The sequence below is a fragment of the Carassius auratus genome, chromosome 29, assembly GCF_003368295.1.
Source record: "Carassius auratus strain Wakin chromosome 29, ASM336829v1, whole genome shotgun sequence".
Classification (NCBI taxonomy): domain Eukaryota; kingdom Metazoa; phylum Chordata; class Actinopteri; order Cypriniformes; family Cyprinidae; genus Carassius; species Carassius auratus.
The window spans coordinates 10,182,019-10,203,135 of record NC_039271.1 but is presented as its reverse complement, the minus strand read 5'-3'; the positions used below and the strand labels follow the sequence as shown (position 1 = coordinate 10,203,135).

General features: G+C 38.2%; 1 protein-coding gene across 1 annotated transcript in view; it reads left to right on the top strand.

The window, feature by feature from the left end:
- LOC113048035 (lymphoid-restricted membrane protein-like) overlaps positions 1 to 21,117 on the top strand; it is a 27,015-nt gene extending 5,898 nt beyond the window's left edge. The window contains exons 4-38 of the mRNA XM_026209538.1: positions 1,111 to 1,291; positions 1,661 to 1,719; positions 1,834 to 1,909; positions 2,293 to 2,451; positions 2,576 to 2,693; positions 2,977 to 3,027; positions 3,163 to 3,240; positions 3,347 to 3,403; positions 3,615 to 3,674; positions 4,509 to 4,573; positions 4,717 to 4,810; positions 5,575 to 5,712; positions 5,883 to 5,984; positions 6,405 to 6,556; positions 7,625 to 7,736; positions 8,216 to 8,537; positions 9,641 to 9,693; positions 11,888 to 11,975; positions 12,187 to 12,337; positions 12,732 to 12,810; positions 14,768 to 14,814; positions 14,953 to 15,035; positions 15,942 to 16,144; positions 16,362 to 16,437; positions 16,527 to 16,584; positions 16,708 to 16,735; positions 17,113 to 17,253; positions 17,458 to 17,592; positions 17,691 to 17,838; positions 17,938 to 17,990; positions 18,081 to 18,146; positions 18,233 to 18,285; positions 18,608 to 18,694; positions 18,833 to 18,952; positions 20,257 to 21,117. Of these exons, the coding sequence (XP_026065323.1) occupies positions 1,111 to 1,291; positions 1,661 to 1,719; positions 1,834 to 1,909; positions 2,293 to 2,451; positions 2,576 to 2,693; positions 2,977 to 3,027; positions 3,163 to 3,240; positions 3,347 to 3,403; positions 3,615 to 3,674; positions 4,509 to 4,573; positions 4,717 to 4,810; positions 5,575 to 5,712; positions 5,883 to 5,984; positions 6,405 to 6,556; positions 7,625 to 7,736; positions 8,216 to 8,537; positions 9,641 to 9,693; positions 11,888 to 11,975; positions 12,187 to 12,337; positions 12,732 to 12,810; positions 14,768 to 14,814; positions 14,953 to 15,035; positions 15,942 to 16,144; positions 16,362 to 16,437; positions 16,527 to 16,584; positions 16,708 to 16,735; positions 17,113 to 17,253; positions 17,458 to 17,592; positions 17,691 to 17,838; positions 17,938 to 17,990; positions 18,081 to 18,146; positions 18,233 to 18,285; positions 18,608 to 18,694; positions 18,833 to 18,952; positions 20,257 to 20,509 (3,746 nt within the window). The 3' untranslated portion in view covers positions 20,510 to 21,117. The remainder of the gene's footprint in view (positions 1 to 1,110; positions 1,292 to 1,660; positions 1,720 to 1,833; positions 1,910 to 2,292; positions 2,452 to 2,575; positions 2,694 to 2,976; positions 3,028 to 3,162; positions 3,241 to 3,346; positions 3,404 to 3,614; positions 3,675 to 4,508; positions 4,574 to 4,716; positions 4,811 to 5,574; positions 5,713 to 5,882; positions 5,985 to 6,404; positions 6,557 to 7,624; positions 7,737 to 8,215; positions 8,538 to 9,640; positions 9,694 to 11,887; positions 11,976 to 12,186; positions 12,338 to 12,731; positions 12,811 to 14,767; positions 14,815 to 14,952; positions 15,036 to 15,941; positions 16,145 to 16,361; positions 16,438 to 16,526; positions 16,585 to 16,707; positions 16,736 to 17,112; positions 17,254 to 17,457; positions 17,593 to 17,690; positions 17,839 to 17,937; positions 17,991 to 18,080; positions 18,147 to 18,232; positions 18,286 to 18,607; positions 18,695 to 18,832; positions 18,953 to 20,256) is intronic.

Sequence of the window (21,117 nt, the reverse complement as noted above, 5' to 3'; positions counted from 1 at the left end):
TATGTCACTCCCTCACTGCTTGTATGTTTGTATGTTGTTCAGTCATATTGTGCATTTAAAAAAAAAATTTGTCTAACCCCACATGTAAAACTTGCTTATCTCAGTGATCACTCTGTACCATTTGTGATATAGATATGAATAAAAGTATGGTTTCATTTATTATTAGGTGAATTTCACAGCAAAATCAAGTCATTTCCACAGGAATTTGCATGATGGTGAATTTCGAGAATGAGAAATTTTCCTATGCAGATTTTGTTCTGGGTTCAAGTTGGTCACACAAATATGAAGCAGAAAAAGCTGCTTGGTTTGTTAGTGACTTCTGCCTGAACTGTGCTTTATACAACTGAAAAGACGGCATCATGGACATCTAAGGACGAGAATATTGTAGAGATTCGGGATTATTTATTTATTATTATTTTAAAATAATAGCTAAGTTTATTTTTTTAAAATGTTTTCTAGTATTACTCCGCAAATCCCAACTTTTGGTTATTTACATATTATGTGAAATCAATAAAAACGTAAAATCATTTTGGATTAAAAAAATGTTTTCGTTAAAGGTTAATAAAGACAAGCCATTTTTTCTTTATAGAATAACATTTAATAATAAAGCAATGCTAGTCACAGTTACCTTTGTTTTGCAATTTTTTTACAGCTCTTTTCAGCCCATAAAATTTCACTAAAGAGGCTGCATCTTAAAACCAGGAATGTGCAATTGTGCAAAAAAATAGTTTTTTTATACCTTGCAGAGTTGAACTGCTGCTTTCCCCCTAAAATCGCATGTTATTCCTCAGGAGGTTGGGAGGCTGACTGATATTACAATATTTGTGTTTTGGTTACACTAAAGTAACCTCTAAGAGCATCTGAGAACATTGACTCATTCAGACCAAGCAGCAGAGATGCTTCCCCGTATTCAAACCTAGAGGCTTACAGGAGACAAAAGCTGCTATATATATCTATGCTCAGACACACGGTCACGGTGACTCAGAACAAGTAGGTGTTATTTTGCAAACTATCCGATAGAGTTTCTAGGTGGGATGGGATCTGACAAGACCCAGGTCCTCTGTGAGTGTAGCCACTGTAACCATTGTAACGTAGAGCCCTCTTTTGCAGGTAAAGTTTATGTATCGCACATTGTGGACTTTTTGAAGCACACCACTTGCCACAGTTCAGAGGACAGCGGCCTAGAGGAACTCTGCAATATGCTCGACCCAGAGCACAAGGACATCTCCATAGACCTGGACACTTACCAAGCCATCATGAAGGAGTGGATCGATGATTGCCGCAGCCAGGGGTATGAAGACATACATATAGAGTGCTTTAGAACAGTGATTGCCATTGATTTACTTTAATAAAGGCCTTTTTAGTTTGGAAAATATTGCACAGGACAAAAAAAAAAACCTGAAGACATCTCCTGGTTGTTTGACTTCTGATCATTTTGCTAAAGGCTATGGTCAGATAATAGGAAGTAGTTGTTTTTGCGATCAACTCTGTGTGTACAGTATGTATTTGTTTCCAACCCAACCAAAGACACATAGCAGATTTTCATTAGTCTGCTATCAATCCACAATCAGTTTTGATCACAAGCCCTTTCTTTTCAAAACTTTCCTCATGACAAGTTTTTTTTATTAATATCCATCTCCAATTTCCCGTTTTCCCTTAGGAAGGACTCCAAGAATGACACCCAACAGGAATCATTCAAACTAGGGGAGAGTTTATCAGGTGAGATCTTCTTTGGAATATGTCAGATTGCTCGAAAGCTCAATGATTTGTATAGGCTGTTTATATTTTCCTTGTTGTTATAATTTTGTATCAATCCCCTCTTGTTTCCTTAAGAAAGAAGATCCGCTCTACTAAATATGACCTCCGGTAGTCTTGAAGCATTCGGAGGGGAAGCCTCCAAAGCTGACTTGTAAGTGTAGGAGTATGAGTTGTTTGTTTGTGATAGATAAAGAGCTATTCATTGTGCACATCTGGTTTATGAGATGGTGTCAACTGTTTCTATCTATCAAAACTTTGGACACAGTTGACTCCCGTTTCTTATGATCTTAAAAACCTTTTGATCTAAAGGTTTATGCTTGGAAGCTTTCTGAAAAAGTAATAATTTGTGCCATTGTATGAATTTTTAAGCATCTAAAAATAAAGAAAAGGACAAGAAAAAAGTTGCAATTAATATATTATTGCAAAATATATATTATATGCAATATATAAATTTTTGGTCAGTACATAATTCCCATTCCAGACATTTGAGATGCATTCAGATCAGTTATTTAATTTGTGTATGTGTCTGTACAGGGAGACGCCAGATCTGGTCTTCTGTGTGGCAGATCTGCGGCAAAATAACCAAAAGCTGCAGGAGGAAGTACGTAAACTGAAGCAGGTGGTGGAAAACATGGAAGAAACCAACCAGAAACTCATCGAGGAAAATGAAGAGCTCAAAGCACAAGCTAAAATGTACAGACCTATTACTTTCTGTCTGACCTGTCGTCGTCTTAACCTCTGAAGCCTTAAATCCCTTAATCATCATTAATTCTCTCGTGCGTAACATGCCTTAAGACTCCCTTCCCTCATCCTGCAGGGGGCAGCAGTTATTACAGAAGGAGAAAATGCTTAAAGAGGAAGTTGAAGAGATGAAACTGAGCCTGAACTCTTCAGAAGAGAGTCGAGCTCAGGTTTCAGCTCAAAGAAAGCAGATGGTGAGGCACAACTTTCATTGATGGCTTTTCCGATGGTAATAAGCCATATTATGAGACTCCTAGGTGTCATAAACTAATGCAAACAGATAATATGCAGTATATTCATAATTAGATGGAAAGTGATATTATATAAACCAAGGATATGCAAACATACAGAGTAAACAAATCTGGATGCTGGGTAAACACAAACACACTGGTGTTTATTGACCACACATTGACGTTGAAGTATATTATTAGAACAAATAAGAACTGTTTTAGAACCTCTTTCTCTTGGTTCCTACAGGAACGGGAAAACCAGAGTCTCATATCCAAAATTGCTGCTCTACAAGAGGAGGTATGGCTCTACCCATTTTCAGATCCATTCACTTACAGTACGTGTCAGACTTGTAGTTTCCTGAATGGTTCTCATTCATTACTTTTTCTATTTTCTTTATCCTCCTTCCTCCACATTTCTTCTTTATATATTAAGAACATGAAAGTCACAATGGAGGCAGATGAGCTTCAGAAAAAGATCAGTGACCTCTGTCGCCTTAATGCTGATCTTCAGGTAGGCCTTCATTTAATTTACTCACTCATGATTAGTCTTCTGTCCAAAATAATGATAATAATAATTTAACCTTGTCATTAGTGAATGTTTTCTTGCACACATTTAGGTCCAAGTTCATTCATTTGATGCCATTCTGGTTGACAAGGAGGCGCTAATTCAGGAGGTAAGTGCATCTTGCATATCACCAGGACAATGATTTGATATGAAAACTTTAACAAATAAAGTTGTTTATAAAACTTTACTGAAGAATTGAGCTTTAGTCATTAATAAAATCATTGTGTTATCATTATTCATTTGGTAAGTTTATACAATTTGCAATCATGTTAAATTATATTTGTCCTGTATCATAACAGAACTGCCTTTTTTTCCTCCAGAAAAATAAACCGATAGATGAACTGAAGGTGGCCATTGTGGAGAATTCCTCAGTTACAGAGGTGACCTCCAAATCTGTCATTAATACACAGCACAGTCTAAAACTGCTTGGCTATTAAGTAGTTCCAGGGTGACCACATTTTATTTAGATATCATATGCCATCTTTGTCCAAATTGTTAGTTTCACATAAACGGATCTTCAAAGAGCCATACAGCCTACTACAGATTAACTCAACAGGCCACTATGCATGATTTCATAGAAGTATAATCAATTTTTATTTAAAATCGTATTTAATATTCCTGTTTAAAATCCAATTTAAGTTTACAAGGCATAAAAATGGATGTAGTGTACTTGGTTAGTGAAATTAATACAGTATATTAGAATGATTTCTGAATAGTCATGTAACACTGAAAACTGGAGTAAAATATATTAAAATACTTTCCAGTCAGTAATTTTAAATTGCAATGATATTTCTCGATTTTACTGTTTGAAGCCTTGAAATTGTATAGTTTTAGGAAAACATTACAAAATTCTTACGACTCCAGACTTTTGTTCAGTATTGTGTGTATATATACGAATGAAATATGAATATGGTGACAGTCCATGAGAAAATACCATAGAAATGTGTAATAATGTGACAAATCATGTATTTGGTTGAGAGGCACAGCAGACACAGTATTGTTCTCTCACTCACTCAGAACGCTTAATAAGTGGTGTAAGAAAGTAGTTCTACGTGCAAAGGTTTTAGGGACTAAAACCTAATAAAAATATTGTATATAAGCAAATGTGATAACCACTGAATAAGTAAAATAGTTAACTACAGGGTTGAATTATTGTGTGTGTGTTAGTTTTGGATTATTGAGTTAATTTTGGACCCATGCTGTGCTTGCTTCAGCTGTTGAAAGCGGACAAGAACAAACTGGAGAGTCAAATGCAGGTGATGCAGCCTGATATGACAATGTAAGAGCTCTATGTAATGCATTTAACAAACAGCAATTAAAATATTAGCTGATAAGTTGTCCTTAATAATGGCAAGCATAATACTTTCACAGACATCAGAAATTTCTTCATGTTCTTCTGACTGTGTTTGTATGTGTTTGCAGCCCAGGTCTCTCTCTTTCTATGGCCTACAGACTAAATCAGATGAGTTCAGGCTCTCTGCAGACAGAGTTGGCACTGGCACAGAATCCCCTGGAGGTTTGCAGTGTGTTTTGTGGTCGAAATTCCTGTGTATGTCTTTGTCCCGGCCATGATTTGGAGTGTCTCTTAGTCTCCACTCCCACCAGCACTCGTGCTGTTTTCTGTTCGCCCACTCTCTCTCCCACTTCACTGCCATAGAGTGCACTTAGTAATCCACACCCTTTCTGTGTTTTACACATAACTTTAGGTATTACAATGAGTCTGACTACATGTGCTTTTTTAACTTTTTTTGCTGAGGGAGATTCCATTATTCTAGATAATTATTGATAACTACATACTAAAAACCAATAGCGTTTAGCCTATATATGTATATACTCACTGGACACTTAGGTATACCTTGCTAGTACTAGGTTGGACCAGCTTTTGCCTTCTAAACTGTCTTAATTCTTCATGGCATAGATTATGAAGTGAAGTGACATACAGCCAAGTATGGTGACCCATACTCAGAATCCGTGCTTTGCATTTAACCCATCCAAAGTGCACACACACACAGCAGTGAACACATACACACCATGAACACACACCCAGAGCAGTGGGCAGCCATTTATGCTGCGGCACCCGGGAAGCAGTTGGGGGTTCGGTGCCTTGCTCAAGGGCACCTAAGTTATGGTATTGGTATATTATGGTATATATATATATATATATATATATATAATTTTAAATGTTACAATGTGTTATTTTGTTGTAGTAAAATATTGATAGAAATTCATTTTACATTGCTTATATATTATTATACATTGTCCTTGTCGGTGTATTTTAAGGGTTTGCATCATCTATCCTCCTCTGTTTGTTTTGCTGATCCTCTGGATGAGACTCTAGACCGTGAGGTCCTTCTGCTCCTCCAAGGCCCGACTCCAGAGCAGCTGTCTCTGGAGTATAAGACTCTGATCAGCAGACTGGTAACCAACTAACCAGCCATCACACTCACAGTTTTTTAAGCAAACTTCATCTGTACAGTTAGTCTAATATTAATTTAGCTAGCTTTCCATCTTTAGACACCTGAGTGCTGGTTTAGTATGATGCTGGTGTTTTGAAGTGTTCACAGTGTGTCAATCATGAATTGTTGCAGAAAAGGGAGTTTAAGGAAGAAAGCATGACCTATCTCCCTGCATTCAGAGGCCTTACGGAGCACACTGAAACTCAGGAGGTCAGCACTGAACTCAAGATACAGGTATGATGATTTCTTCAACTAAGTATCCACAAAACAGTTATGCAAATCTTGGCACAAATGTAATTAAAGTAATCGTGATAGCAGTAAATGGAGATACAGATGGGCATTTAAAAATTATACAAGAACACCTCTCCCCTTATCTGAACTTCTCTACCACATTGCATAACTGCCTGGCTGGACATGGTCACTTTATTGTGTGTGTTCAGTGGACCACAGTAGTACAGTATGTGTGGTCTTCTCCGATGGTTGACTTTACAGGCCAGTGAAGCACAGGGGCAGTGTGTCGGGTCAGAGGAACTCTGTGACTCTTCTTAAGATGATCTTTGATTAAACTTTTTGATCTTATTACCTCTTTCAGTAAGATTTAGCTGGTATTAATGATTGAGCGAACCTCATTGTTGATTTTGTGAACTCCTGCAGGCCCTTGAGGTGCAGCTCGAACAGAGGAGGAGTGACTGGACTCGCAGTCTGGAGCAGTTGGACCAGTACACAGACTCTCTGGAGAGGGAGCTTCTGAAGATGGCAAGCAGTATGCGATGTTCTCGTACTGAGATCCTGCACCTGTCTGTCAAGTGAGTGGACTGAGTTGGTAGCAGAGATCTTTAAGCTACTTTATTATAATGGAATATTTCCAATTTTGTGTGTTGCTTGCAAAACAATTTTTTTTATTTCATCAGATTTTTGTATGCCTCTCAATGGAGATAAGATTCTTCTGGCCAGCTGGGTCTTGTGCTACTGGGATGAAACCTTGTGTTTTCACGATTATTTCTGTGATATTCGTTTATTCAGATACTTGTGGTATTCCATAGGTTGCATTTAGACATAGTAGCTTAATTTAGAGTCTGATCTTAGTAGTAGATATCGGTAGTACACAAACATGGCCATGCAGTTAACTGATACCATGGAAGCCTTGAGATTGCAAACTTCAATCATTTTAATGAATAGATAAGTGGACAGTATATTCATTTTGAAACATCACCCTTTTCAAAGGAGTGGAAGGATTATGGGGCAAGGCCTTACCAATTTAGTCCATGTCTGTGTGAATGTCTTTCGAAGCTTTTGTCAAGGGGCTGTTCCGTTTGACCTACTCATGCTGTTTTTGGTTCACTGAAGAGGTGTTGCTAATCTGACATTACACGGTTTTCAAGGCTATGGTACTCCGTGTACTTTGGATAAAAGGCAAAGGCTGTTGAGAGAAGTCAGGGAAGTTAAGGAGTTGCTCTGTCCAGTGGTGCTCTAAGATTGGGGTTAAGGAGCAATGGGACATTGCTTGGGCCTGCGGATTGGGTATAGTATATCCTGCTTTTGTAGCATTTGTGAACAGTTCAGACATCTGCTGAGGATGTATGAGGGACTATGTTTGTTAGAATGTGTTTTCTGGGTAACAAGAGAATCTTTAGGTTCCTCACTAATAGGTTTTGATTGAAGAATTCATGACTCTATTCTTTATGTATTTCAAATTTTTATAAAAAATTACAGGGACGTTGTCTTGCATGTAATGGGTTCAGGATTCATCAAAGAGATTTTCATTCACTTTTTTCAGGAGTTGTATTATAGTGAGCTTTCACAAAAGATTTAGTCAAAGCGAGATTGTCTTTTTGGAGTTTTGTGAATTCAGTGGGTTTTGCGTGAATTTTTAGGGTACAAGAGCAGGAGTATCAGAAGCAGCAGTTGCAAGAGGAACTTGACCGACTAAAGGCTCCGCTGGACAACAGAGAGGCCAGCAGCCAAACACCGGATCACCTACAGCAGGTATTGAACCTCACTGAACACGTGTTTTACTGCTTGCACACGCTTCAGCATATGTGGGCTTTAAAACTCACGATCGATTTAGATTCAGCCCTGGGCAAAACAGAAATAAAGATTTTTGCGTGCTTCTGCAGATCACAGATGGATACTTTTATGGTCTCATTACAAGATTCTGAGAGCTGTGTGTGTAGGAGGCAAGTGTGGTTTGTGAGCCAGTTTGAAACTTGACTACTACCTCAACTCATCTCAAGAGATGACGCTGTTGACCGATTACCCCACAATGTTCTTATGTTCAGAACTTGGCTCATGTCTTAGTTTGATTCACTTTTATTATTTTCCATTTCAATTTATTTATATATATTGCTATGCTTAGTCTTCCAAAATCTCTAAAAGCTTGCCAAGAGTCAGCTGGGGAAGCCCATATACTTTTAATATAGTGTTGTGTTTGTTGACATGTGACTGGTGTGAATGTGTACTTTCAGGTTGTGGAAGAGCTGGATGGCCCCTCGCTTGAATGGGATGAGGAATATGTGTTGTCTCCACCTTTACAAGAGCTCAGGCCTGACCAGGAGATGCTTCAGGAGCTCTGCTGTGATGAGGAGGAACTACAGGCCCTGAAACAGGAGGAAGAGGAGGAGGTCGAACACTCAGAGACTGTGGAGTACAAGGAGAAGATCACGGAAAGGGCTGAGGTAGAAGGTGAACCAAGACAGGATTCTGGAGTAGAGACAGATGAGCTACAGAGAGACTCCACTGTCTCTCAGACGCCTCTACCAGATGACACCCCTGATGGAGCATCACAAGGTAGAAAATGAATTGATTAGTAAGGCGTATTTTTCTGTAGTGGGATTTAGTTTAGATGGCAAACAAGATTCTGAAGAGGTTTAAAAGTTCGTATCAGAAATTGCAAAATGGAGAAGGTTTTATACTCAAATGGTGTGTTTTTCTTCTTTAATGATGAACCTTTTTGGATGTGAATGAATGTTGATTCGGGTCTAAAGGGGGTGTGTGATTTGAGATGAAGTTGTCTGGTGTACATGGTCACACCTAGTGGACAACCGGTCTGTGTCAGATTCCTCGGCCATATAATCCCTTATAATTGCTCTTTAGTGGCACAGGGCAGGAAGCCATCCCTGAAGCTTAAACACAAGCTGGAAAAGCAGGGTCACTCTAGCTCCAGACCTTTTTTGGCTTTCCTTCTACCATTGTCCTGCCATTTTTGGTCAGTATGTAAAGTTAAACCTTTATCGTCTGTCACCCATCCTTGACCACATGAGTGGTGAATAACAGAAGCTTGTCACTTTATAATCCCCATTATGTGACCATAAAAACTAAACATGACATTAAAGCATTACAGAATTTTAAATGTAAAGTTATGTAAAAAAAATAGGCTGATTTTCATACCTCTAAAACGTTTTTTAAATAGCAATGTTTTGTATTATAAATACTTCTAATCCAGTTGCTATTGTGTTGAAAAATGTTTATGTACTTTGTAATCTTTCCTGAAAATGTAACAATTATTTCTGCTTCTGAGATGTTTTGTTACCAATCCCTAGGCCAAGATATTAAGGCTTTTGTTTTAGATTTACAATTAACATATTGTTTATGGGACGCGCAGTTACCATATTGGTTATTGGCTGATATTTAATTTAAAATCTCGAAATGAATAGCAGTTGTTTGTACTGTACATTTTAACATTGTGATGCCTAAATTTCATATGGAAACAATTGATTTAAATTTGAATGTTTTTTTTTAATTTAATTTCTGAAGATATTTAATATTAGTTAAACCTTATGGATGAATCCCTTTCTTGTGCTCATTTAATATACTGCTTTGCTAGGAAATATGTCAAATGTAGATAAAATGTGTTATTATGAATGCCATTTCATTACTTTACCCTTTTTCAGAAACTCTCTTTGTGGGTGAGAGAGGAATGCAGAGGCCTTTCACATCTCTGAAGGTATATTTGTTTCTCTCAACTTCATTTCCATGAAACCTTTCTACAAACTATCATCAAACAAATCAATTAATAGTTGTGTAAATGTTATCATTTTTGTGGTCCGTCTTATGATGCATATCTTATTTTTGGACTTTTGAAATCTTTTACTCTCACCCGCTCGGTCAACTCCTCTTCATGAGAAACCGAATCAAAAACCAAATTTTGGTGGGGTTTTGAGGTTACAAAAACCATTAGTAAACTGAGAATTAGGATAAAAACGGGAACACAGAACAGTGTTGTTAGACCGACATAAAGCGCCGTTGCGATTCAGCCACCCCGAGTTCAAGTCCCGGCTCACAGACTTTTGCCGATCCAGTCCCCCTCTCTTTTTCCCACTTCGTTTCCTGTCCACTTACTGTCCTATCATAATAAAGGCATAAAACACCAAAAATAAAATCGTTCCAAAAAAAAAAAAAGTTGCTGCTGATGAGAACTTTGACAAATTGACAAATCCGACATGGCCTGCAAAGTTCTTGCAAATGTAAGAACTTTGTCGACGCTGAGAAAGGCAGCGCTTGAGCGCACACAGTGCTCACACTCTCTCTCTTATTTAATGTCGCTGTTGACAATTCCGTCTAACATGGATAGAAGTCTGTCTAATAATCAGATAGAACGGTTAAACAAAGGAATTAAAATATATACAAAAAGTATTATAATGATTGATTTAACATTATTAGTAATAGAAAGACAAACATTATACTATTTTCTTGTTTGCAGTCAGCATTAAGCAAATACGCATTTATATCATTTAAACAAATTTAGTTGCGAGATCCAGCTGTGAGATCTTGTGAAGTATGCATTTTTATCCAGCATGATCGCGTGTCCTCTGTGTGACGGTCAGTCCGTGTGAATTTCAAATTATGCTGTGCTTTATGCATTTGCCCTCTGTCATATTCATGTCATTTTCACTGTGTGCTGTGTGTGAAATGAGCATTCATGAGTATTGTGGAAATATGATATATATTGGGAAATATGATTCCCAATGAACACAAACTTCCCAGAATACTGATTGCCCTGTTGGTTACAGTGTTTACTTCCTTTTTAATTATATTTTTAATAAATATTTATTTATTTGTGAAAAAATCCTTTGTCATCTAAAGTATAAGTATGTTTATTTTACACATTTTTATTTTTTAATCCATTTTCAAATGATTTCAAATTTCTTAAATATAAAAAATCTGTATAATTATATCGACTATCGCCCCCCTACTTTCCAAGATATCGGCTGTCAAAAAACCCAATATCGGTCGACCACTAACCCATACCAAGTGCACACACAGAGCAGTGAATAGTGGACACACACCCAGAACAGTGGGCCGCCGTGTGCTCCAGCGCCCGGGGAGCAACTGGGGGTTCGGTATCTTGCTCAAGGGCCTGTCGTCGTCATTCTCTGGTTACAATTCTGACTCTCTAACCATTAGGCCACAACTGCCCTACTTCTAGTGGAGAAACAAAGGGGCAGTTGTGGTCTAATGGTTAGAGAGTCATCTGATATAAAAACAGTTAAAAGTTTATCAGTGAACACAACTAATAATAAAAATCAGAACTTGAAGTACCTGTTGATAAAAATAAAAAAAAGATACGCATACCCTAAATGACAAATTATCTGGATGGCATTTTGCATGCATTACATACAAATGAGGGGGTGAGATGTTTCCAATAAAAACGATTTACCCCCAATAAGAGCCACCCCAATGATGCAGTGACACAAAAGCAACGGTTTTATAATAATTTATGTAGTTAAGTTAAATGCATTTCATACCTTTTAAATACAAGCTTTCAGAGTGGCTGACACATTTTTTTTGTGACCTTGTCATGTGTTAGGCATGTCAAACCACATTGTTTTTTTTGTTTTTTGCCATGAAAGTTTAATGTTTGGCATGGTCGGTGGATTCGCTGCCTCTGGGTTGATAATTTTACTAGAGAATGCCACTTCCTGAATGCTAGCTGGAAATTGGATCAGAACTAGCGAACACACAAAAGCACACTTTGAGAGGGTATTGCACATGGCACCTTAATGAACTTGCCCCAATTTGCATTGCAAATGTCTGAAGTGTGAATTTGCACCCAGTCATCATTCAAAAGTAGCCAATATGTCATCTTTTGGGAGATGTCTTCTATGCAGGCCTTCTGAATCTTTTCCTGGTCACTGCAGGAGGAAGACAGACTCCCAGAGTGCACTGGGCCTGAGGACGCCCACGAGCAGGCTGCTCCTCTGCCTCACACCCACAGTCAGTGTGCTGGTAAAAGCTCTTCCTCTCACAGTACTTCTCTGCTTAATAACATACAGTACTAGACCAAAATACATTCCATTTGTCATTTGAATGTTACATTATTTTAATAACACAAAATTAAAGTGTTAATGTTCCTGTTATGACTATTTTTAATTCAATGTGAATTGATTTAATCTCTTTTTGTGTGTCTTACCCAAACACTTACCCACTCACTCTCCAGATGATATATTTGTGAGCTCTGAGACGCCCCATGAACAAGTGACCTCAGTCAAAGGCCTTATTTCTTCTACTGAACCTTCCTCCCTTGTGACCTCTGAGATGGTGTCTCCCTCATTGGTCCAACCTGAAGTTGGTGATTCTAATACAGCAGGGTACAATTTCCAACTATCAGCATTTGCTTGTGGATTTTCTCTTGTTCACTGATATAAAGTGCTAATTAATGATTCACCAAAAAGAAATTATGGTCTGCTTTCATTCGAAATGCCTACCACACACCCAAACATCACATTTGCTAGTCAAATGTGTGTCATCTCTTCCGGTGCTGGGCTGTTTTGTGTAGACATATTAAGGAGTTATTATTACAGACGGAGCCTCGCTTTGCATGTTACCATGCACCTGTGTGGCCAGGCTCGGACAGGCGCCCCATCCATGCTCTCCTTGAGCACACAAACCATCATTGCACTTACAGAGAGCAGCTGCATCCTGAAAGATCGGAAAAACAAACCGACGATATAGTGACAAACTTTCTCTTTCCTCCCGGGTCAGGACCCAGCAGCCCACTGCCACAAACGGAGGTTCTGAGGGAGAGCGTGCAGCCGCCACAGCCGACATGAGTGACTCGCAGGTCAGTTTGAGGAAGCTGGGGAAACCAAGGGGAAGCTTGTTGCGCTTGCCATCTCTTCCTCTTCCCCTTTTGTGTTTCTGTTACTTTCTAGTTTTGCCTTTCTCTCGTCATGTTCCTTTGCAAAAAAAACTTCCTGTTTGGTGGTCCAGTGTAGTTAGAGAGTAGCTTCCTTTTCCGTTGTGCCATAAAGGGGAGCCTGCAGTTGGCCAATTGAGAGAGTTCTGGATGGCGGTAAGCAAGAATGGCTGCTCGTGAGAGGATGTGATGTGCCAGGGCTTTCGGTGTTGTTTAGAATTGCTTTGTGTGAGCTACTTTTCAAATTAATACAAGCATCTGACAACCTGGTTTCGTAAGTTGAATTTGCCCATTTGTTTGTCCAGAATCAGATATCAACTATTTTATTGTAATCTGAAAAGTTAAGCATTATTCTGACATGTGTAGTGAGCAAATTGCCCCATTGCTGACTCTGTCAAGAATGTTGTTAATTTATAATGATAAGATGGGAGATATTCAGGTGAACTTGGAGTGCAACCAAAATAAACCGCACTTCATTTGAGGGCTTCTCTGTACTTCAGTTCATCGGGAGTGGGTAGTGTTAAACATCTATTAATACAGCATGCAGCATATTACTAGAAATCAATGTAAGTAGGGGATAATTCAGCATGTATTGGTTTAAAAGAAATGCTTCATATTTGGGTCTAGCCTGAATGCATAAAAGCTAGTTTACTCTGCTATTCAAAAGTTTGGGGTCAGTAAGCTGCTTATATTTAAAAATAAATAATAATAATTAATTTTATTAAGCAAGGATGCATTCAGTTGAGTAAAAGTGGCAGTAAATGTATATATAATTATATTTATGATTTCTGTTTCAAAATGAATGTTGTTCATTTAAACTTATTCATCAAAGATATTTATATAAAATATTGAGATGCACAATGTTTTCATTATTGATAATAATCATAATAAATGTGTTTTGAACACCAAATCAGCATATTAAAATGATTTCTAGGATTATGTAACTCTGAAGACTGGAGTAATGGCTGCTGAAAAGTCAGCTTTGCCATCACATGAATAAATACATTTGAAAATGTTCAAATAGAAAGAAAAAAAAAAAATCTAATTTTGATATTTCGTGATATTGCTGTTTGTGCTTTATTTTTGATCAAATAAATGTAGCTTTGGTGAGCGTTAAAAGAGATTTGTTTCAAAAACTTAATAACTGGTTTCTTAAACAGGTTTTGCTTTAGTACCCATATTTTGTATTGGGCACCAAGTGCAATAAATGTTGCGATCTGTCTAATTTGGCTAGCTTCTACCAAAGGACAGATTGGGCCCTTAACCTTTGACGCCAACAGAAAATATGGGAAGCTTTTCATAAGCCTATTTACTTTGCTATCCTAACTTTGCAAAGTGTAACTAACCAATTAATCATGCATTTGTTTCTTCCCTGGTGACTGGGTCTCAATGGGAACAGACCTGCAACTGTTTTTTGGTGTTATAAGTTGGTTGTTTAATTGTTATATAAATTCCCTGTGTTTTTCGAACTTGATGATAAAATATGTTGCTAAGGCTGTGTGTGTGGTGTTTCACCAGTATGTTTGGAATAAGTATAGCACTTTTTTACTCCCACTTCAATGAACTCTGCCAGTACAAGTACTCTCCCCCTCCAGCCCCCCCCTTCTCTTTCTGTCACTCCCTCTCTCTCTCTTCCTGTCTTTACCATCCTCTCTCTCTCTCTGCCAGCTGTAGAGCTCACACACATTATGTAAGTATCTAGCACTTCTCTCTCTGTAAAGCAGAGTGTAGCTCTTATATTTCATCTGCCATGTCATGGGACAGGTATGGAAATGCATGCATGTGTGATGTTTATTTGTGATGTTTAGTTTACACAAATGTGTATGCATTGTTGTTCAAAGTGTGTCACTGAGTCATAATGCCATTCTGTTGTCACCTATAGAGACTGAGTGAGGGACAGCTTTCTAAAGTGTCTGCAAAATCGGACAAGTGGGTATACTTTCCTGTTTGTGCAATTGATTATTTGAATATATTTAGTACACAGGGGCTGCTGGACTGAATATGTTAGTGTTGTAATGTGTGCACCTTAAAGATTTGCTGTACATTTAATGTTAATAATTTGTTTAGGAGTCTCTTGCTGCCAGTAGCAGAGGAAGAGGAGGCCATGCTAGAGGCGGCAGAGGTGATGTCAGCTGGGGTGAACTCTCCAGGTAGGATGAAAATCACCTGTGGATGTGTTCCCAGTTGACCTTTGAAATAGGGATGTCAAATGTACAGCTTCTGACGACTGCTTTTGCAGCAGTTGAATACACTTGTTGTTCAAAATGAGGTTGATTAATGGAAACACAGAGTTGCCAATGTCTATTTTTATGTTAAAATTGATCTGTGAACATTATTGACAAGAAAAAGAGAAATCAGGAACTGTTGTTAATTTATTTGTTTTCATTTCTGACTGATCACTTTTATTTACATAAGAAAACTTAAAGCAATATGTTCATAATTGACATACTTGAAGCCTGCACGCCATTGTTCTAATTTAATTTGTTAATATTTATATCCATGTTTTGCTTTTTAAATGGTTTTTAAATGAAAATTGGCTTTTGCTATGGTTTTTAAATTGATAGTGAGAATTAGAGATAAATATAAGATAAATGGAAAAAAACATACAAATGCATAATATACAAAAACGTTATAAAATTACTCAAATGTAAAATATACACATACAAGCTCATTAAATCTGTGAATAAATAATACAGTATTATAACACTAGTAAGTTGCATTGCTATCTGCCACATACATGGAAAATCATAACTGATTCATAACACCACCTTTGGTGCTCAATTTGTGCATCATACCAGTATCAGTGCATGAGAGTTCAGTCAATTTGTTGTTAGCATGCTGCTAAAGATAACTGTGCAATGCTTCGAAAAATTCATACAAACACTGATATTAGGGGAATCCATTTTAATTTATTATACAATACTATTTTTTGTGAATAAAACAGTTTATCATTATTGAATTAAATCTATGTTAACATTACTCTACTTGGCTGCTCACTAGGTTATGGATCTGAGCTTCTCTTTAAGTGTCTCTTCTTTCTTTGTTTTTCTTATTAGACAAAGACAAGTCAGACAGCAAAAGGACAGAGGTCACATCTGATTCAAACTCAGCCGCCTCCGCTGACTCATTGAAGGATCCTCCTGAAAAAGCGAAGGACATGACCTTTGACCCCACAGTCAGTGAGAATAGTCTTCCAACAGTCCCTGCTGTGCAAGGCTCCAAAAAAGACCCTCTGACTCTGGGGAACAAGCTCAAGAAGGTAAAAGAAGTTCTCAATAAAATCTATGAACTAAGCAAAATGCAACAAAAGCCTGAAGAATATGGTCCTACCTGCTTAGCCAAATATATTCATTGTAATTACACGCAATTGTGTTCTTATTAATAAATGTAACATGCCCTCTGATGCCCAGTGTTAACTATATTCTGTAGTCAACGTGCCTGGGTTGAACATTTAAAATGAAATGGTCCTCTTACAGGAAATTAGCAGTATGGAAGCCATAGAGAAGCAAAAAGCTCAGGACGGTGAGCCTTCAGTGGCCACAGAAAAAGAAGGTAGATAAAAAGTCTCTCTCTCCGTCTGCCTCTTTCTCATCTAGTTCTGCTTGTGTTTCTTCAAAGTCAGTCTCCTCTACCTCCCTCAGGTGACACATCTGTCATCTCTGAAAATGCCAGCGATTCCACCAAAGATGACAAGAACAGGTTATAATGCTTTGAGTACTGAATTTATATCCATCAATTTTAATCTGATTCAAGGATGACTTCACATGATTCACTTGACATATTCATGTTCTCATTAATCTGAAATGTGCATTTCATCTGCAGCCCGTCACCAAGTGACAAAGAGATAGAGGTGAGGTGATTTTGATTTGTTTTTTGTTTTTTCCATTCGGTATGCTTTTTGTAACTATATTTTAAAATGTTAAAACTATACACACATGTATGTGTGTGTGTGTGTGTATGTGTGTGTATATATATATATATATATATATATATATATATTAACAGCAGATGAATATACAGACTTCTACACATATAATTATAATGGTTGATTATCTTCAAATGACCTTCATTTTCATAATTGGGAAGTTACAAATAATTCTGAAGAATTGTTGTAATGGTATAAAGATGTGTTATATAGACCTGAATTAGATTCTGAACTAGTGAATAAACTGAAATATATTTTGTCAGTGACATTTCTAAAGTGTTGACAATGTGCTCTACTGCCAGGCGGAGTTCCACCGACTCTCTCTAGGCTTCAAATGTGACATGTTCACCCTGGAGAAGAGGCTACGGCTGGAGGAACGCTCACGAGACCTTGCTGAGGAGAACGTCCAGAAGGAAGTGAACAGTTGTAAAGGTCTGCTGCAGGTCTGTGTCATTTTGTGCATTTGTTGCTGGTATGGAACCAGAAAAATGTTTGATCATGTATTGTCAATGCAAGTAGTACTTTGCTCTGGACAATGTTTTTTTATATTTATATTTGAGAAAATTCTTTCTGAAAATTTTGTCGAAAAATCTGACCTGAATTCCTGTGAACAAGTAGCTTGAACATAACACTGTTTTGTTATATAGGCCCTGATTCCACGGTGTGAGGAAGATAACCAGTCCATGGAGATCATCGATCGTTTGCAGAAGAACCTGGAAGTCCTTATCCAATCCATGACCAGAGTGTCCAGCCGTTCAGAGATGCTCGGGGCCATTCATCAGGTTTGTGTGTTTACTCAGGCCCTTCAGAAATAGCCCTCTAAAGCCAAAGTTAACGAAGATGCTTGCTTGTTTACATCTACATTTCCTTGACTGTGTAGGAGACCAGAGTGGGTAAAACAGTGGAGGTGATGATTCAACATGTGGAGAACTTGAAGAGGATGTATACCAAGGAGCATGCAGAGCTGTTGGAGCTCAGGGAGAACCTCACGCCGAATGAGAGGTCCTTTGGATCCAACACTGAGAGGCGTAAGTTGATATTATTCTTATTAAAAACATTCTTGTAAAAAAAAAAAAAGAAGGTAATATCAGTCCCTCTTTTGTCTATATCACATGGGTTTCCTCTAGTTACTGGAGAAAATTTCAGAAACAAGAAGCCGTCAACCGTAAACATTTTCAAAGTGAGTAAAGGCACAAAACACACCACTTCAAGATTGTGAATTGTGCTTGCAGAGTTAATTTTTACTGATTTTTATGTGTTCTGTCCTTAGACCACTAGCAAACGCATCAGTAAAGCTATTCCCCGCATCAGTGGAGGAAAGCCCCATTTTGACATGGTGAGGAGTCCAGTTTCTTCTTACAGAGATGCTTTTGGTAGAAAAGAAGTGGAACATCTGTATAAACAGTGGTTTCTTATACACAGCTCAAAGACACGGCAGAAACTGAGTTAGAGAGACTCTCCCGCCGATCACCAAGGTAAGTGTTCTGATGCTGTTTTGAGATTGCATAGTCCATAAAACACGACCGGAGCCCTGCCTTTCAGCATCAGTCCACCAAAAAATGGGTTTGTGTGACCCAAAACGTATCAGAACAAGATTTATTCAGTAGGCTGACACTTTTATTCAAACAATTTCAAATTATAAACCTATCAGTAGGTTCTCTGGAAATGGAATCCTTGACTTTGGCGTTGTTAGAGCCATGCTTTATTGGAGTCGCATGCCAGTTGGGTTTATAATACTATGTCCACGTCTTTGCACGAGAGAAAGGATGTCATGGTTGTGTGTCGACCGCTTTACAGGAACATGGCAGCCAAGAGGCCACCACTAAAGCGCTTCATTAGCACTTGTACTTGGGCCGACATAGATGTGCCCACTCTGATGAATAGGTAAGGTCTCGTGTGAAGATCTGTTGTGCACCTTTCGTCTTTCGCTCTGATTTCATGTCAAAACCATAAACCTCATGTGCCATCAAAAGGTCATGTCATGGTGATGGTGGACATTCAGTGCACTGTGAATTTGCACAGGTATGGATATGACACAGACTCTCACTCAGAGGAGGAGAAGAAAGAGGAACCAGAGAAAAGGAGGAGTAGCTTAACAGAACTAAGCATCAAAATCACCTCCTACATAATGCCAAATAAGACGTTAGTGTACCGTACCTCCCGCCTCCATTATTCTCTGCTACAGCATTCAGGCACTGTCTACCACAAATTGAGGGTTTTCTGTCAAAAATGCCACTGCTTTTTGCTCCTGCAGCTAAGCTAAGAAAATCTTTAATTACGGACACCCACAAAGTTCATCAGCTTTGCTTTCTCTTCAGCGGAAAAATGAAACCAGTGCTACTGACACACTGCATGTCTCCTGCCTCGGGTTTACAGCAAATGAGCTAAGCAGCCCATCTATGGTTTCAGAGAGAAGATAAAGTTCTTAAATCTGTTTTTCCCCCACATTGGTGGACAGTTGTGGGCATTTGGAAATGTACTCTGATCCCAGAGTTGTGTGCTGTGCTGATGTTCCCTGTGGTACTTTCTTAAATGGGGGAAAATTGGTAGACCGATAAATAAAGAGCAGGACAGAGATATGAATAGAATACAAAAAAATTGTTCCACAAATAAATGAAAATAATAAATGTTGGATGAGCATCAAGTCAGCATATTAGAATGGTTCCTAGAGGATTTTGTAACACCCAAAACTGAAAATTCAGCTTTGCCATCACAGCAATAAATGACGTTTTACATTTTTTAAAATAGAAATAACTGTATTTACAGTGTTTTGTTTTTATCAAATATATGTAGCATTGAAGAGCATAATTAAAAAAATAAAGTTAAAAATCTTACAGACTCAAAGCTTTTGAATGGTGGTGCGTTGTGTGTGTATATAATCAAAAATGGAAGGGCAGTTAAATTGGCAGACTGGCTACATCTGTTAATCAGCCAATCAAAATGTTCAAGTATTGGCCAACTACTCTGTCTGACCAATGTATATCAGTCTATCACAGAACTCCTGTTTGTCTTGAAACATCGAAACATTCCTGTTTGTCTTGGTCATCATGTACATGTGCTTTCAGCAACAGCTGTCATCTTTCACATTGCTTTGAATGTTCAGTGTTTTCTCTTCAGGTCGCCTCAGCCGTCTTACCTATTCAGATAATATTCTAATAAAAATAGGGCCCGAAATATACTCTACACAAGTATGTGTATGCCAGTGCTTCTAGCTATGTAAAATTGATTTTGAAATTGTGTTATTGATTGCATGCTGAATATGTATGATGAAACCACACTGTTGTGTTTACCTGCTTGGACGGAGTATGTTTCTGGGCTAAGGATATATAAAGTGCTCATTACAATCACATGAACATTTTACTTTGCTCCTTCCAGATTTAGCATAAGAGAAGCTGGTATGCCGTTGCACTTTCCTGTTTAAATGTTTCTTTCACTCTCCATCCCAGCCCCAGCCCAACAGATCAAGCTCCTCCCAGTCTGACAGAGGGCAGGCCTGCAGTGTCCAGAGGCATCAGGGGTATCTGGATTTGGGTGGCCATGCTTGTAGTTCTAGCTGTTCTACTGGCTCTGTTGGCGAGCCTGATATTACAGCCTGCAGTAGATGCAGCACCTGTGGGCACCGGCGACTCCTGGATGACCATCCAACAGCTTCTGTGGCCCTATACTGGACTGAGACACAACGGCCAGCCCCCTGTGTGACACCAAGGGTTACAGCAAGGCTGTAGTGGCCGGTCCTGACATTCAGAAAAACTCTCGCTACAAGAGCTGTGATGCAACACTGCCGCCAGTCTTTGTAATAGAACACTTTGTGACCATTTCTTACCGAAGGTAAAAAGAAAAGTGGGTGTCTCAGGAGAGATGTGCTGAAAAATGCAGACGGCTTGGATGCTGTGTACACAAACTGTAGTGTTGGCAATCTATGTAATGAGCACTTTTATAGGACCATCAGTGCCAGCCAGTCACAAGATGGATATCTGAATAGGAGTGAGATGAACAGACTGCAACATTGTGAATGTCAGACATCATATATTGGCTGCCTTTTTAAACCTTTTGAAATTGATCAGTGTATTTTTATGGGCAGTTTGAAAGAGTATTGAGGATGAGACATTTTTTAAAACATATATTTTTTCTTTTAGTTAACTTATTATTTTAGTTTTATGCAGTAGAGTTTTCTCAATATTATGAATTGTTACAAACACATGGTTTTTAATTATCATGAAGCTGTTGGTTTGGTGTTCATATACTTTTGTATGTTCCAAAGAGGGGAGAGGGAAACTTTGCACAATAAAAGAAACTGATCCATGTAA